The 17341-nt window shown below is 40.8% G+C and overlaps 1 protein-coding gene across 1 annotated transcript; it reads right to left on the bottom strand.

Moving 5' to 3' along the window:
* Nucleotides 1–5622: 5622 nt before the first annotated feature.
* Nucleotides 5623–6436, bottom strand: LOC121441687 (transcription factor BTF3-like). Its single transcript, XM_041642905.1, has one exon. It carries the CDS (start codon nt 6378–6380, stop codon nt 5892–5894), a length of 489 nt encoding a protein of 162 aa, XP_041498839.1. The 5' UTR covers nt 6381–6436; the 3' UTR covers nt 5623–5891.
* Nucleotides 6437–17341: the final 10905 nt, after the last annotated feature.

The following is a 17341-nucleotide window of genomic DNA, read 5'->3' as shown; positions in this document are numbered from 1 at the left end:
TTGTTGCAAAAGTAGCTTTGTGTGTTATACATCTGTTTTATATGAACAAAGAGCTAAACTGTGAGCATCGAAGTGCTTGTTTTTCTATTTAAAGATTATCTTTATCGTGTGTATGCATGCGTGCATGCACCAGAGATCAGGGAACATGTACCGGAGTCATTTTTTCCAGCATGTGGGCTCAAACTTGGACTGTCAGGCACCGAGGCCTATGCCATGACCTACCAAGCCATCCTGCGGGCCCAGATGCTTTTCCTTCTTGTTGAACCAACCTTGAGCCAGAACTGTGGTGAAGCAGAGTGAGGACTTTGAAAAAAAAAATAGTTCTCTCAGAATCTGTGGATATCACCCACAGGTATCCCTTCTGAGTGTGGTGAATGTCTTTATTATGAATGGCTTATCAGAGAAGATGCATCTAAATATTTTCATGAGATGAGTACCCAACTTATTCAGCATCTTTTTAGCTTCTCAGTGGTAATTTATGGTATGTGTTTATTTTGTATTCCTCTTGCCATCCAATTGGCTAGCTCTGTTTAAACTCTCTTTCAATGGGAGGGGGGATGACGTTTTCCAATTGGTAGTCAGGACACACGGGCTGATAAATTCCAATGTACTTAAGGAGATAATGAAATAGAGTAATTGAATTCCAAACTGTTGTCCATTATGCAGATAGCATTCTTCTTAAACAAACAAGCAAGCTGACAACGTGTCATCGTGGAAAGCTTGGCAAAGGCTCTTAGCCCATGGGATAGAAGGTGCAATATAAACTCTATTGTCTGTTTTCAGCTCATTCTGTTCTTTCTTATCAAATAAGGAAGTGAATATTCCATCTTTCTGTAAGTCAGACAAGGAGTGGCCTCTGTGGGTCCCTGTTTCCCACCTCTGGGAAGGGTTATTGCTCTAAGTTAGTAGCTGTCATTGGACCGAGTTGGGATGAAAAACAGCAAAGGTGCCCAAACATACATTGAATGTGAATGACGGCCTCTTCGGCATAGTGTGCTGGCGAAACTGAGTACCTACAAGTAGAAGAATTAAACTTGATTCCTGTCTCTCTTGTACAAAATATCAATTCAAAATGGATAAAATATATATTAACATAAAACTTACACGCTGTTGGAGGAAAAATAGGAGAAATATTTTAGTCCATGTGCACAGGGAAGTACTTTCTAAATACGACTCTGGTCACACAGCGAATAAGGTCAGCAATGGAAAAATGGGTCCTTGTGAAATTTAAAATGAAATATCATGCACAGTAAAGAAGACCATCCTTGGCACCTGTATATCTGAGAGAAGACTGACATCTGGATTGTACAAAGAACTCAGAAAACTGAATATGAAATTAATAGTATTACATTTGTATCTGAGTTCCATTTTTCTCTTAATTAGCAGTGAGAGCAGCTAAATATTTCATTTTGAAGAATCCCATACATGCATAGAATAAAATGTGGTCACACTCACTCCCCATTCCCTCCATTCCAGTTCCCCAGATCACCCCAATGCATCTTCCTTCTGCTGTCATCTCATCTCTTCTTTAATTTTTAAAACAACTAAGTAAGTTCAATTAGTGCTGCCCAAATGTGCATGAATGTGGGGCTATCTATCAGAGCCCAAGTGACCTATTTGTGGCCACAGCCGCAAAGAACAAGGATTTTTCCTCTCCTAGTACCTATCAACTGCCAATAGCTCCTTAGCTCAGCATAGCGGCCTCATGAGCTTACTAACCATGGGTTTCCATGGTAGCTGTTTTAAAGGGATAGTTGCAAAGATTAAGGAACAATGCATTAGGTACTTTTTTTTTTTTAACTAACTGTTTCGTCAGTAAAAGCTTTTCTGCAAAACTGCAGCACTGGGGCTAAGAGGAGAACTGTGTGAGTCCAAATGCATGTGAAAATGGATAATAACACTTCTTTTTAAGCATTCAAGAAGGGTCCAAAACAGTTGAGCCTCTGGAAAGCCAGAAAGGAGTCCTTCACTCAACCCACAATCTTGGCACAGGATCTGTATTTCTTTAGTTTTGCTTCCAAGTTGGTATTGACGTCAGTTACTGAGAAGTCTTGGTTTGTGCTAAATTTCATATTCAACAGGAAACGGGCTTTAAAAAATAAATGGAGTGAAAAACCCATAAAGTGGGAAGTTCTAAAATGAATATGCATGGTTAGTGTCATCAGTGAGTAATTAAGGTGAAGTTTATGGCAGTTTCACCCTTTTACCCAAAAGATATTTCAGAAGGGCTAGTCATGCACTACTTCCTAAAGATGAGAAGGAGGCCAGGGAGGTCAGAAAATGAACACCATTGAGAGGTCCAGTTCTGCCATAGGTGGCTTATCATATAGAGGTTTGAGTTTTGAAGAATAATTAGTCTCAGCAGGTCATTTGGCTTTCAAAAGCTGGGATGGAATCCATAAAGCGTATCCAAACTTCTCAGTAGAAGTGAGGAAGCTATTGCAGGATTGTGAGCCCAGGTCCTTTCGAGCTGCCTTGAGCAGAGCAACTTGAGTTCTACCTTCCTCTGGTATCAGGGATTTGATTATACCACACTAATTATACCGCAGATGGGGAAACTATTCTGCATTATGAGTAAGGTTTGAGATTCAGTTAGCAAAGTTGCTTGAGAAGAAACAGGATATTAAATCCATGCTGATTGATCTTTTTTACTAGGTCATATTATCCCAATCAATGACCCCATAGAAGCCCTATTAATGAACTCAGAATGAGCATCCCACTGAATTAGGAAATATAGTGAACTGCCCAGGTAGAATTTCTTCAGTACCTACACTCAATACTTCCTCAGCATTCTGGTGTGCTAGTGGGCAGGATCCAGGGGCACAGCAGGTAGCATTTGTTTGAGAGCTTGGGTTTGTCACTTGAATGTACCTTGAGAGATAAGAAAGCAGAAAGTTATTCCTTTCGTTCTTCTCCCCAACCCTGGGTTATTTATGCCCTGGATCCATTGAACCAGTGTGTCTCAAGGCTGTTCCTTAAGCACCCATTTCTCTGTGGTTAATACCTTTATACCAAATTTTCAAGCCAGGACTTAAAGCCTGTTAAATAATTCCTTGAAACATCCCTAACTATGCATGCAGAGTCAGGGAATGTTTGTGGTTTTAAGGGGAAAATGATGAATGACAGAGTGGCTCATCTGTTCCATCAGGAAGCCAGACCCTGGTGAGAGGTGAGGAGACACTGGCAGCGATTCTTTGGCTTTACTTTGAACTAACACGGCTGTGCCTTCATACCTGACTAAAAGATGTTATCTATCTATCTATCTATCTATCTATCTATCTATCTATCTATCTATCTATCTATCTTTGGTTTTTGGAGACAGGGTTGCTCTGAGTATTCCTGACTGTTCTGGAAATCACTCTGAAGACCAGGCTGGCCTTGAACTTACCAGGATTCTCCTGTCTCAGCCTCCCTCATTTATAGGGTAACTCCATTTAAACTCTGCATGTGTATTTTTTGTATATGTATATTTATTTGCCTATATATGCATGTATATAATAAGTATATTGATATGTATAAACTCTGTATGTAAATTCACATGTATATTTAGGAAACTTCTACAGTATTAGGTTTCCATATCTCTTTTTTTAAAGGCCTTGGGTGTTAGTTATCCTCCTTTACTTTGCCCTTCCATCCCCTGCCCCACTTAATCCTTCCTGTTTCATTATTACCTTTCCTCCTTTGAAACGTGTTATTTTAAACATCAGGTTCTTTCTGGTAATATAGTCTTTGAGATTTACATAAAGATTTCTTAGTATGTTTTTTAAACAACTTTTTAATTAAATTTCACTTTTTTTGTTTGTAAAGACTCTTGACTGTGTATGAGCATGTGTGTGGTGCTGGGGGGCGAGTGAGTGAACATGAAACCCAGATGAGTAAAATAGACCTGGAGCTGAAGTTCCAGGTGGTTGTGAATCACCTGATATGGATGCTGAGAACTGAACTCAGGTCCTTTATAAGAGCAGTATATATTCTTCACCACTGAGCCATCTGTTCAAGCTTCTGATTTTTCTTTTTTATATTTATTTGTTTATTTTGTGTGTGCATATGTGTGGGTATGTGCACAGCATGACATAGGTATGGAGGCCATAGGACAACCTGCCAGAGTCGGTTGTCTTTTTCAACCATGTAAGTACCAGGATCAAACAGATCACAGGGCTTGATGGCAAATAACCATTTTTTTTTTAAGATCACACTCTTATTGTATAGGCTGGCCTGGAAGTCTATATGTAGTCTCACGTTTGTAATGATCATCTAGCCTCAGCCCTCAAGTATTGGGTTTATTGGGTGTGTGGTATTATAAGTGGCTTAAATTTCAGTATTAATTGACAATAAGTATACAAATTTTGGATGTATAATGTAATATTTAGATTCATCTATCTCTTATATAATGACCAAATCATACTAATGAATATAACAGTCATCTTAAGTGCTTATCATTTCTTTGTAGTGAAGCATCCAAGACCTCTTATAGTGATTTTGAGCTATGCAATATATTCCTGTTATTAATTCCAGTCAATCTGCTATGCAATGGATCATTAGAATGCCGTTCTCCTAACGAAAGTTTGGATGTGTTGTCCGTTCTTAAGAAGTCTTTGCCTCGCCTTTCGGAGACTGCTTCTGCCTTCTGCTTGCAGCCGATCTGCTGACTCTTCTGTGGCCATTTGTGTTTGCCCTTAGAGGTAGACAAGGCTTGGTTGGCATTGAGTCATCACACTACTTTCATTTGGAAGTGACCTTAAAAAAGATTTTATTTAATATTTGTATATGCGTATAACGTATTTTCATAGCCTTAGAGAGGATGCTTTGGGGGGGCTCTCACTTTATCTCTAGCAGAAATCATGAATATGAATAGATGGAAGGAGTGATCTTTCTTCTGATTATACTGCTGGCTTCCTTTACTCAGTGAAGCTGCAGCCACACAGCTCGTGAGAAGGTTGAGTGAATGATGCGCTTCTCTGGGAGGATTTCATTCAGAGAGCAATATGGTTTAGGAGAGATTAAAGTGCTTCAAGGGATGGATTACTTTGACCTGGAGTTATTTTTACAGTACGGTAACAAGCTAATGAAAGGTGCTTAGTCTGTCATGAGCTATTTGTTCTGTCCAAACAAGAACTATGTTTTCTTTTTTCTTTTTCTAAACAGAGCATAATACATAGTACTGGCCACCATGTGATCACAGTGAACCAGGTGAAGTTGAATGTGACTGGAATATGTAGAGTAGGTGCAAGAAATTGTGAAAGAGCAACGTTAGTTAATAACATTTAAGAAGTGAGTGCCATATACAAAATTCCGTATGAAGAGTAGTTATTTGTGAAAATAACTAGATCCTTGAAAAGAGCAAAGAGAAGTTGCCTATTGGTAGAACATTTCACAAAACCCAGAGTACACATGGAGGACTGTTGACTTGAAGGGGATGCTCTTGTTCTGGTTGTCAGATGCTCAGCCCTGAGACTGATTCTCTTCAAAATGACACTGTCGACATAAAAAGGCTCTACCTCAAAGGGAATAAGAAATAGTTTATTCTGGAGACAAGTTTGACTCACCAAGGCCCAGGATTGTGGAGCTAGGTGTCTTAGTTACTGTTTTCTTGCTGGGAAGAGACAGCATGATAGGCAATTCTTTTTTTTTTTTTACTAGGCAAAGAATTTTATTAACCCTTTTCCAAACTTTATTCCCAGGCTTCTTCAGCTTAATTTGCTGCAAAGAATGAATTGTGTTTAAGCAAAAACTGAAAAGAGCTGCAGTGTCCAAGGGGCTTGGGCTTAAAAATATTAGCGATCTAGATTTGATCAGATCCATAAACAAAAGACCTTTAAAAAGCAGCCATGATATAAAATAGCAGCTCCTGTAACTTCTGCAAGAGTCACTTCTTCAGATGTCCCCTCCGTTCAGTTTGCCTCGTTCTTAGAAGCTTCATCAAAATTCTCCACCAGGTCTGGGACTTCATCATCATCATCCTCTCCAGTAGCAAGGGGTGCTTTTCCATCCACAGATTGTTTGGGCAGAGCTTCAGCCAGTCTCCTTAAACTAGTCAGACTGTCTGCCCCAAGCTGGTTTAGAATGCTGGGAAGCATTTCTGTCAGTTGCTTTGTCTCGGCGTGGCCTGTAATGGTGAAGGTGTTTGCTGCCAGAGACGCCTGAACTTTAGGGTTGTTAAAATGGATCACTGTTCCTTGGTTTGTAAACATGTTCACCTCTTCAATACCAGAGATATTGTTCACCCTTAACTTCTTTAAGGAGAACTGCAGTTTTTTATCATCTGCTGTGGCTGTTCTGTGAACCACCTTCTTCTTTCTGCGAGCAGTTCCTTTCCCACCAATGCGCACTTGTGCCTGCAGCTTGGCCAGTTTTTCCTGGTTCATGATCGTTTCTTTCATCTTGTCGGAGTGGAAATGGAGCCGCGCGGGGGATTAGGGTTCGCGCTCAGGGGGTCTCGGGCAATTCTTATAAAAGAAAAAAAATCATTTAATTGAGGGCTTCTTTCCAGCTTCAGAGGGTTAGACTACTATCATCATGGCAGGGAGCATGGCAACAGACAGGGAGGTATGCTTTTTGAGAAGTAGCTGAGAATTTTAAGTCCTAATCCACAGGCTAGAGAGAGAGAGAGGAAGAGGAAGAGAGAGAGAGAGAGAGAGAGAGAGAGAGAGAGAGAGAGAGAGAGAGAGAGAGAGAGAGAGAGAGAGAGAGAGACACATGGTATATGTTTTTGCAACTTTAAAGCCAACCCCCAGTGACACATTTCCTCCAAGAAGGCCATACCTCCTAATCCTCCCAATCCTTCTTCCACAGTCCACCAGCTGGTGACTAAGCATTCGAATCTTTGAGTCTATAGGGGCTACTCTCATTCAAACCCCCACACTATGTCTCCCCAGGTTCCCACACGGAAGCAGTTTCATGAACTTTTAGAGTAGCAGAACAGAGAGCATCATAAACTAAGGCAAAGAATACATTGGGTACACCAGAGAGGCAGTTACAGAAAGATGGGGGAATCTGTCCTACAGGTTTCAAATGCTGATGCCATTCTTAGCTTCTGGGTTGGTGGAGCTATCGGTCTGCTAAGTTGATAGATTCCAAAAGGTTTTTATCTATTAGTTACAAAATGTCAGCTCTGACACAGAGGTAAGCGAAGAATGGCTATTTAGGAGGCTAAAGCTACCCAAAGATAAAGTATATTTAGGCTCAGTGTCTGCAACATTCCAACCTTCCCACATCACTGCTGTTTTAATTAGTCAATCATTCTTTGTTGTGTACAACATTCTCATGCACAACACTTACCTTTTTTGCGTGGTGTTTTGTTTCGTTTATTTGAAACAGGGTTTGATTATGTAATGTACGTGACCTCCAAGTCACAGTCCTTTTCCTCCAGCCTCCTAACTGCTGTGACTTCGCTGTGCCTTGTGATGCCTCTTTATGTACTTATATTGTAGTTGTCACAAGGACCAAAGCAATAACAATCTTCTAGCTCTTTGATAATCTTTAACTGCCAGATCATCACACACACACACACACACACACACACACACACACACACACACACTCCCCACCTGTCTCCAGCTCTCATTTTTAAAAGTTGTGAAGCCATCTCTTTCCTATTTCCAGAAAGGAGCTCCTATCCTTTCCCCAAGAGATTGCAATCTACAATTTATTTTACAGTCTCCTGTCACTTCAGTGTATGTGCTGAGACTGAAGCCTAGATGCTGATGGGTCAGAGATGAGTGGTACCACATCTTGCCTGGGACTGCTTAGAGGTGCATATCCTTGCCCTTCTGTTTCGGTGATTTTCAACCTTGCTAATGCTTTGATTCTTTAATCCAGTTCCTCATGTAGTGGTGACCCCCACCACACAAAAACTGTAATTTTCCTACTGTCGTGAATTGTAATGTAAACATCTGTGTTTTCTGAGAGTCTTAGGTGACCCCTGAGTTTTCAACCCACAGGTTGAGAGGCACTGCTTTATTTAAACTTTAATCTCACTTCAAGGCTGAAAGATGAACTTGGCTGGGATAAGGTAATGGTTGCTGAATCTCTTTGTCCCTTTTCCCAGTGTGGCCCATTGAATAAGCCCTCCTTTTGCACTTTCTACTATTAATTTGACTCTTTTAATTGGCTTATTGAGGATGGGTGGGAAGACTGGTTTAGGGCACAAGATGTGCCTGCCGCTCATCCCATCTTTAAAATTCATTTTTAATATCTTCTCTTTCTCCCCTGCTCCTAAATTGCCAAAAAACTCACTATTCACCATGGAATCAACTCTGCCTTAGTTGGCCTGATATGCAAAAGTCTTTGTGATCTAACTCCTACTAAGTTTTTAATCTGCATTCTCTACTCTTTATATCTTTGTGGTATCTATGCAACTTATCACTCAAAATTTTTCTCTGAAATTTTATCATATTTTCTTAGAGACTTGTGGGCATCACCATTTCTAAATCTTCACTTTTAGTTTTCAAGCACTAAGACCCAATGATTCATTGTTTTTACCATGTGTGAAGTTGTGTATCTGAGCTCCAGCAGAGAGAGAGAGAGTGGGGGTGAGATTTTTGAGGATTCCACCTAAATTCCATTTTCTCTCCCAACACTTTATCTCTCCTTTATGGGTATCTGTTTGCAATGTTAGTCTCAAGGGGGACTCAAGCAATATGTGGTGGCTGAGTGAGAAGAGTTCTTTTATCTTTGCCAACTCCATTCTATGCTGTGATTTTATGATAAAACACAAGCTGTGAATATTCCAGTTCTGGGATACTAAACAATGCTTTTTTTCCAAATGCTTTTTTTTCCTGCTTCCTTCCTAGACTCTCCATTTTACCTTGAATTTCTCCTTTCTTTCTTTATACTGGCAGAACATCCTCTCGTTTCCACCAAAGAGGCAGCTACACTGGGAACATTTATTGGAGCAGATAGGATGTGTGTCGGCATAGCTATATGAAAGAAATGGTATCAGTCTTTTGGCCTGGCACACACTACCACAGATTGTTTTTTAATCCCTGTGAATAGTCTTTCTGCTACTCTTCTAACATTCTCTCCCATTAGGCAATCACCGTCTTGCTTATCTCTTTTCTTAAAAAAAAGTGTGTATCTGTGTGTGTGTGTGTGTGCGCCCAAGTGTATATGAACCATATGCAGGCAGGAGGCTGCAGATAAAAGAAAAGGGCATTGGATCCCCTGGAACTGAAATTATGAGTGGTTGAGAGATGCCATGTCGGAGCTGGGAACAGAACCCAGGTCCTTTGCAAGAATAGGAAGTAAACACTCTTAACCTCTGACTCATCTCTCTAGTCCATCTGTCTTGTTCAAATTAATATCTTCCTTTGTGAACATTAAGGGTGGGGACTTTAGTTTGTTGTCCACAGAAACTACTAGTGTTCATCCAATGCTCACTGAACTGGAATCATAGTTAATTAATTAGAAAGTTTTGAGCAAAAGATAGAAAATACAGATTTTTCAAATTTTATCCATCCATTGTGACATTAGCCTCTGTGTCTCTTCTCTTTCTGACTAGACAATGACCAGTCTCTTACTGTGAAAAAAAAGTCTTTGATTTGTGCCGAAGTAGCACATGGCTTTGAACAGTAAGCCCACCTCAAACAGGGAAAAATTATCAATAAGCATAGCAGCCATGAACCTTTTACTAGGGACCAATAGCCATATGACACACAACTGCACCAAAGTCTCAAAAGCATCAGTGGGGTACAGCAATCTGAATATTTGAGCTTACCGTCATCTTGACTATGATGTGTTGTGGTCCATAAGAAGCTCCCCCAAAAAACCACCAGTCACGATGCAATCAGCAGGAGCATTGTTATTAAACTACATGCATGTGGGATCACACACACACCTGTACAAAAATGTCAACGATGGCCTTGAGAGGGATGTATAAGCCCTTTTTAAGCACAGCTACAGGAATTTTAAAAGCAGTGTGATCATTCTGCTTAGGATTGGCTTACACAAATGGCAATCATATTAGTACATTTTTAATTGGCTTGGGCTAGTAAGGGTGGGCTAAGGCTACAGTTTTGCCCTTCTTGGGCAAGTCTGGACAAGTCCCAGGCTCTGTCCTTATTTGGAGAGGGGCATTGGCCCAGGTGCACAGGCCTCATCCAGTGTCAGGGGCATTGGTGACCTATTGCCCTTGGCTTGTGAACTGAGGCCTAGTTCTTTAACTGAGTTGTTAGGGGCCTGTCATATTTACCTGGTCCTTTCAGATGGAGGGAAACACCAGAATGAGAAAGAGGACCCCAATGGAGCCTGTTTTGTGCAGTCTGGGAATTCCTGAAAGAAAAGCTCCAGATAGCATGGAGACCATTCTTCCCATATGCCTCTCCCTCTTTGTTCATCTCCAGCCCCTGCTCTGGGGTTAAAGGATATGCCAAGGTAACACTGTGTTAACTTCTCTGAGGCATGATGATTTGAATAATTAAATTTTTATATGGGGCAGAGACTTTCATATAGAAATAAGAGTGAGGAGTCCTCACTCTTAGGATGTATGAGACATCAACTCATACAATCAGCACATAGTAGACCCAGACAGACTGTTGAGTCAAGCCAGAATTTGAGAGATCATACTTGATTTTAATACAATTGTTAGAGCAAAAATAAAACTGGTCATGAAAATGGAACCTCTGGTCTGGAGAGAAACCCACTATTCCATTTGGGCTGGATCAATCACCTTGGCTTACGGGACCACCCCTATGAAGGTGGACTCACCTTGGCCCTGCTAAAGAAATGGGCAGAATAACTAGTTCTTTAATGAAATGCTGTACTTTGCCTCCCAAATCCTCCCTCCTAGTGCAGAAGTTTATGGGCTGCAACCATGTAAGAGTCGTAAGCTGGCCTGCTTTTCTAATATAACTTTTCCTTTTCTTCTTTTGATCTCTTTGAAGCATGCTTTCATTAACACCCTGGGCTTTTCCCCTAGAGCATAGCTTTCTCTAAAGCCTCCCTCCCTGCTGCAGGGCTGTTTATTTGACACATGTTTGACCTCAAGGCCAGCTTAAATGCCAGGGCTTTTTCCCTTCTCTCCTCCTTTCGCCTCTCTCGGGTAGCTACTGAAGTTTACAGCTTGCCTGCCTTGGAAATTGTCTTTTAAACACTAATAAAATTGTTCTTGAGTTTCCCACTAAGTCCAATATTAAATTCTATTATAAATGAACCTAATAACTACCAAAGAGGACCCGTATTTTCCCAGTATCATAATCAGTGCTATTAACGGAGGGGTTAAATCAGTGCAGAATGGATAGTTAGCAAGGATTCCTGGAGACCAAGACCAGAAGGATTCATAACCAGCCTGGGAGGCACGTACTTTCTAGACAGCAGGGAGTTGGCTTAGCTGAGGAGTAAGCTGCACTGTGGCCTGGGTAGAATACCGTGATAAGCAGCATCTTTTCTGTTCTCAGAGTTCACGTACACCCTGAAATCTTTTGCTATTAAATTTTGCTCTGTGTTATCTTCATGTCAGCATGCGATTCGGACAATACACACAGGAATACCACCTTGGTCTTAGTAAGTAATCGACTTTACAAGAACGTGTGGCTCTCTGGTTCCTCTGGCAATCTCTGCTCCCTGGGAGCATGAATCGCTCTTCTTGAGTCTGTTGCGTGGAATACAGAAAAGACTTCATCTTTGTACTTGTAAAGTTGAAAAGAAAGCTCTGCATCCTAGTGCCGTTGGTTGAGGCTCCCAGGTGTGAGATGGCACATGCTTGTAATCCTAGCAGTTAGGGAGTGGAGGTAGGAGGCTCAGGGTTCAAGGTCGTCATCTGGTACTTAGCATGTTTAAAGTCAGTTAGAGGAGATTGTCAAAAAGCAACCCATCTCATCTGCCCTCTCCTCTGATGACAAGAAAGGGAAGTCACCAGCTCTGTGTCACCTCATGGTTAGCTGTGCCGAAATTTGAGATTTCAGCAAATGTCTCCTCTATGTGCTCGCCCCCTTCCGCTCCTGTTGAGGGGTGCTTGTTCCTCTTGTTTGCCCATTTCCTCTTGCATACTGAAAATGCCTCAGCTGTGTTTGTGTTGTTTCCTTCCTTCAGTTCAGAGCAATCTGTTCAATTTGAAGAGCCAGCAGCTTCTACAATGTGCTCAAAAACAGGGTCTGAGTAACTAGAAACTTTGATTCTCCCCCCCCACCCCCCACCCCGCGCCCGTGGCAAACATCTCACGGATGTTTGCCAGGTTAGGAGTAGTTAAGTTACTTTAGGCCAGCCTGGCTTACCCTGTCACCATCTTCTCTTCTTCCCCTTTAAGCCATTGTTGCAACAAGAACAATGTGTACTTTTGCTTATTGTTTCCCCACCTTTTGAGTTATTATTATCATCATAGTGTTTCTTTAGTTGTGCTATTTATGCTTCCCTATCTAATATAATTTACCTTAGCCATTGTCATCAACATTCGTACATGAAAGGAAGGGCTTCTACTTAGAGACGATATTTGACACTGTAGATCCAACTGGGTCCTATAAAATTCTTGCATTGAAATTCTTCTCCAAATACTTTGGAATGTAGATGATCTGAAAATAGAGGGATTAAAAGGTATAGTTAGTTAAGATAAGTTCATACTGGTGTGCGATGGATCTAATCCATTGTGACCAGACTCCTCATGAGAAAGAAATTCGGAGACAGACATGTACATGGAGAACACCATATAAAGATAAACATAAATTGGGGTGCTATATGTATAGGCTGAGAGGCAAAAATGGTTATTGGGAAAGCACCAGAAGCTAGGTCACACACAGAACAGTTGTCTCTGCGGGCAGATTGATGTTGGACCTCTAGTGTCCTGACCTATGAGACAAACATTTCTGCTTTGTTTTAAACTGCCCACCTTGTGATTCGTTATTTATGACAAATATTTGATTTATGGTCTAGAATCTCAGCTATATATATATTTCATGGAGTGAGGTAAGCACCCGTTATGAACTCAAGCTATTGTATTTTTGATGGAATTCTAACCCTCTAAAGGTTACAGAAGACTAAAACTTATCGAGTGCCTCCAGAGTAGGCTCAAGTCAGTCAAGGCTTAGGAGGGAAGGAGTAACAACCAAAAATAAATATGTATGAAAAGTCCCAAGGAAGCTAATTACCTTTTTAAATTTTATTTTGAAGTATGTGGGCGCTTTATCCACACATAGGTATGTGTACTATGTATGTGCAGTGTCCACAGAGGCGAGAAGAAGGCATCCGATTCACTGGAGCTGGAGTTATAGATGGCTGGAAGCAGCTACATGGGTTCCAGAAATTGAACCCAGGTCCTCTAGAAGAGCAGCCAGTACTCTTAACCACTGAGCCATCCTTCCAGCCTCATGTATGCTAATTCAAAAACTAGGACAGATGAGAGTGTATGGATTTTCTTTTGCATGTGTAGAAAGTAGAGTCCCAGTTTCTCCTCCCTTTGATCACAAGAAACCGTGCACTTGTCCTAGTGCAAGTGAAGATCCCTAACTGTGAATGATTTGGTTCTACAGCCTAGGAGTAACTCAGTCCTGTTTGTGCTGTGTGTAAATATATTTGCTCAATTCTCAGTTCTATCCAATGAGGCATCTTAAGAAAGGCCTCTCAAGGGGCATTTAACTTGTTTGTGTTTGTATTCTTCACTCAAAGGCTCCTTCCAGGAGCTTTAAGGGGAAACAGCTCAGAAGATCAGTGTGGGGTAATCAGCATCTTCTCAGGAGCTTGCGGTTTGCCAAAGGCCCCTTCTCTAGCAGGCTTTTTCTACTGCAGGCACATCGGCTTCTCACTGCTCTCAATCTGGCACCTCGACCACAGGCATCTGATATTTCATCCTTTGCTTTCTAGCCATGGGTATCCATGGCAGCAACACTGGAAACAGAGACAAGTGCCAGAGGCTTTCTGAGGCCAGGCTGGCCTTGCCAGAGGCCAGCCAACAAGGGCAAAGCTTGCCCAATTTGTAGCCAAAACACTGGGTGGATCTGTTTCAATTGGAAAGTCTTTCCAGGAACTAGAAACTATATTTGGCCTCTATGGTCTAGAGGGCTTGTTTTTGCAGAGCTGATTCTTGGATTAACAGTCAAAATTGAGAGGAGAATTTGTTGTTGGTAGGATGACCCCACTTCCTAAATCAAAACTTGGTTAGGGCTATAAGCTTTGGTTTTATGAGGGGTATTTGCATACATGAAAAACTTTTGCACATATTAAAATAATGTTTAGTTAATGATCTTTCTTATAAAAATAGATATGTAAAATTTATGTAAAATGAAGGCAGACAAGGGATCATTCACAACAAATATTTCTTGGCCACCTACTATGTCTTGAATGCTCTTCTTAGTATTTGCAATATATCATGGCATAGAATAACCACTGAGATAACTAGTCTCATGAATCTCACTTTCTAGAAGCAGGGCCCTTTATCATCACATCTTCAAACCTACCTAAAGTAGCTTTTCTTTTCATCAAGACCAGTTCGGTCATCAGCCTTTTGGTATACAAGCATTGGTGTAAAGAAATGGCGGTGTTCTTTCTGTATGCCTTGTGAGAGACAGTCAACAAAACACCTGGTGGTTGACTCTGTGTAGGATTTGCCTGACAAAGAATTGAATTTTAGATCCTCGGGTGCTTTCTCTTATGCTCCACGTGCACTTGGTAAGATCCAACAGGGGAAAAAAAAACATATTTTTTTTTTTTTTTTTTTTTGGTTTTTCGAGACAGGGTTTCTCTGTGGTTTTGGAGCCTGTCCTGGAACTAGCTCTTGTAGACCAGGCTGGTCTCGAACTCACAGAGATCCGCCTGCCTCTGCCTCCCGAGTGCTGGGATTAAAGGCGTGCGCCACCACGGCCCGGCAAAAAAACATATTTTTATGGTAACTGACTATGCTCCTTTTAGAGTTTTCATTACCTAAGTCTTTTGAAGTGAGTGGATATTGGTGAAATTGAACCGTATATTTTGAAGTAGTCAGTACATCAAAAGTACTCAAAGATCCCAAAGGCCAGTTCCTCCCATGAATGGTGAAATTGGTTTCCTGGATGTGGTTGCCACGATCTACTTTTTTCATATTGTTAATATGCAGTACCGGTGCCTGATATGTGAGAGGTTTTAAAATATTTGTGGAATAAGTGACTATTCTGGTTTGCTTTTCTGCTGATATGATAACCAAAAGTGAATTAGGGAAGGAAAGAGTGTATTTCAGCTCATCCTTCCGGTAAGAGTCCATCATTGGGGGAAGTCAGGGCAAGAACTCAAGCAGACACTAAGGAAGAGACCGTGGAAGAATGCTGCTCACTGATTTGTTTCTACCTGTTTTTTAAAAATATATTCCATTTATTCCATTATGTCCAAAATATTATCTCACCAAGTGGCCAATATTTTTTAAATTATTAGTAAAGGCCAGAAATAATATATGTGCCGTTATATATACCATAGCATTGAAAGTTAGCTTTAAGTCAGATGTCATAGTGCTGGGTCTGTAAAGTTATGACTGAAATTAAAATAATTTACAGTGTTTCTATTTTAAAGCTATATTTATTTATATTATCTTTATTGAATTATACATTTCTCTCTGCTCCTCTCCCTTTCTCTCCCCTCTCCTTCAACCCTCTCCCATGGTCCTCATGCTCCCAATTTACTCAGCAGATCTCTTTTTCTACTTCCCATGTAGATTAGATCTGTGTATGTCTCTTTTAGGGTCCTCATTGTCATGTAGGTTTTCTGGGATTGTGAATTGTAGGCTGATTTTTCTTTGCTTTATGTCTAAAAGCCACTTATGAGTGAGTACATGCGATAATTGTCTTTCTGGGTCTGGGTTACCTCACTCAATATGATGTTTTCTAGATCCATCCATTTGCCTTTTATTTTAGTGCCCAGGACATTCTGCTTGAGGAATGGTTTTGCCCATAGTGGAATGGGCCCTCCCATGTTAATCAATAATCCAAAAAATCCCCAATGACATGGTAATCGGCAAATTTGATCAAGTTGTCAGCTCTTTAATTGAGCTTCCCTTTTCCCAGGTCTATGGAAGAGAACATTGTAATGTTTCTATTTGCCTAATTTTTAAGCATTCATTTTATTAATACTTTTTCAGAATTTCACACGAGTACTGTATATCACTTCTGCCCCATTGTCTCCCCTCCAACTCCTCCTCTGTCCCCCTTAAATTCATTATATATACACACATATATAAATACAGCTTTCTGAGTCCTTTTAGTGTTGTTGTATGTACATGTGTTTAGGGATAGCCACATGAGAGCAGATAATCAAGGAGCTTCCCCTGGAAATACTGATTCTCCCTCTTTTTAACAGCCATTAATTGCTTGTAGGTCTTCATCTAGGGGTGGGACATTGTGAAATTTCTGCCACATACCTTGGAATGTCACAGTGGTGTTATTGTACATGTCTTATTTAGGTGACCATGTTAAGATTTCATGGATACTATTTCACAACAGATGTCCTGGTCCCTTGGATCCTACTGTCTTTCTGTCCTCTTTTCAGCAATGTTCTCTGAGCCTTAGCTGTGGGAGTTCATTTAGTGGTTTCTGCATTTTGAGCAGTTGTGAATTTCTGTGACAGTCTCTGTCTGTGAGAAAATAAAAGCTTCTTGGATGAACAGTGAGAGTGACACACACCTGAAGATACATGGCTAGATATTTAGAATGAGGTACAGAATTGTACTAATTTAGACATGTCATAGCAGATTCCCTTCCAGAATCCATGACCTAACCAGTCACAGCCTCCCTACATTTATAGTACCAGGCATGAATTTCTCTCCTGTTGAACAGGGCTCAAGTCCATTTCAGGGGTTGATGGTTACTCCTAAAATATAAGTGTGACTTTTGGACTCTGGTACTCATTACTGTGGTTCAGTAGGACTTTTAATTTATTCCGGTAGGACTTTTAATTGCTCTTCTCCCTTGGCAGTTTTCACAGCAACTTTTAAGTGCTGTGAGAGCTAGTCCTCAAGGAGGAAGCTTCTAGGTCAATTCCAGCTTACTTCCTCCACATACTGTGCACAAAGTGTATGGTGTCTTCATTAGTAGGACCTTACCCTCAAGTTCTGTGAGGCAATCAAGGGGGACAGCAGTAGCCTATTTTAGGCTTCCCTGGTGAACAACTCGAAGGGAGATTTTCCATGCTAGGACTGGGATTTTCTGTTAGATAGTGTATGGATCTGGGGATGAGCCTTAGCACCTCCATTGGGGAAATATGTTTATAGATCTACACACACACACACACACACACACACACACACACACACACACTCAATTAAATACATTACATATGCTTTTTAGTAAACAAAGCATCTTTCCCTATGGCTGTTAAAATTATTTTTAGGTTTCTTTATTGCCCCGCTCCGTCTCACTCTCTCAGTATTTCCCTTTTTTCTCACATACAGAAAAGT

The sequence above is a fragment of the Microtus oregoni genome, unplaced genomic scaffold (assembly GCF_018167655.1).
Source record: "Microtus oregoni isolate MIOR12 unplaced genomic scaffold, Mior012 000080F_ref0000499, whole genome shotgun sequence".
In the NCBI taxonomy this organism is placed as follows: Eukaryota; Metazoa; Chordata; class Mammalia; order Rodentia; family Cricetidae; genus Microtus; species Microtus oregoni.
Note: the sequence above shows the minus strand (reverse complement) of the source record. Positions and strands in the feature narration are given on the sequence as shown.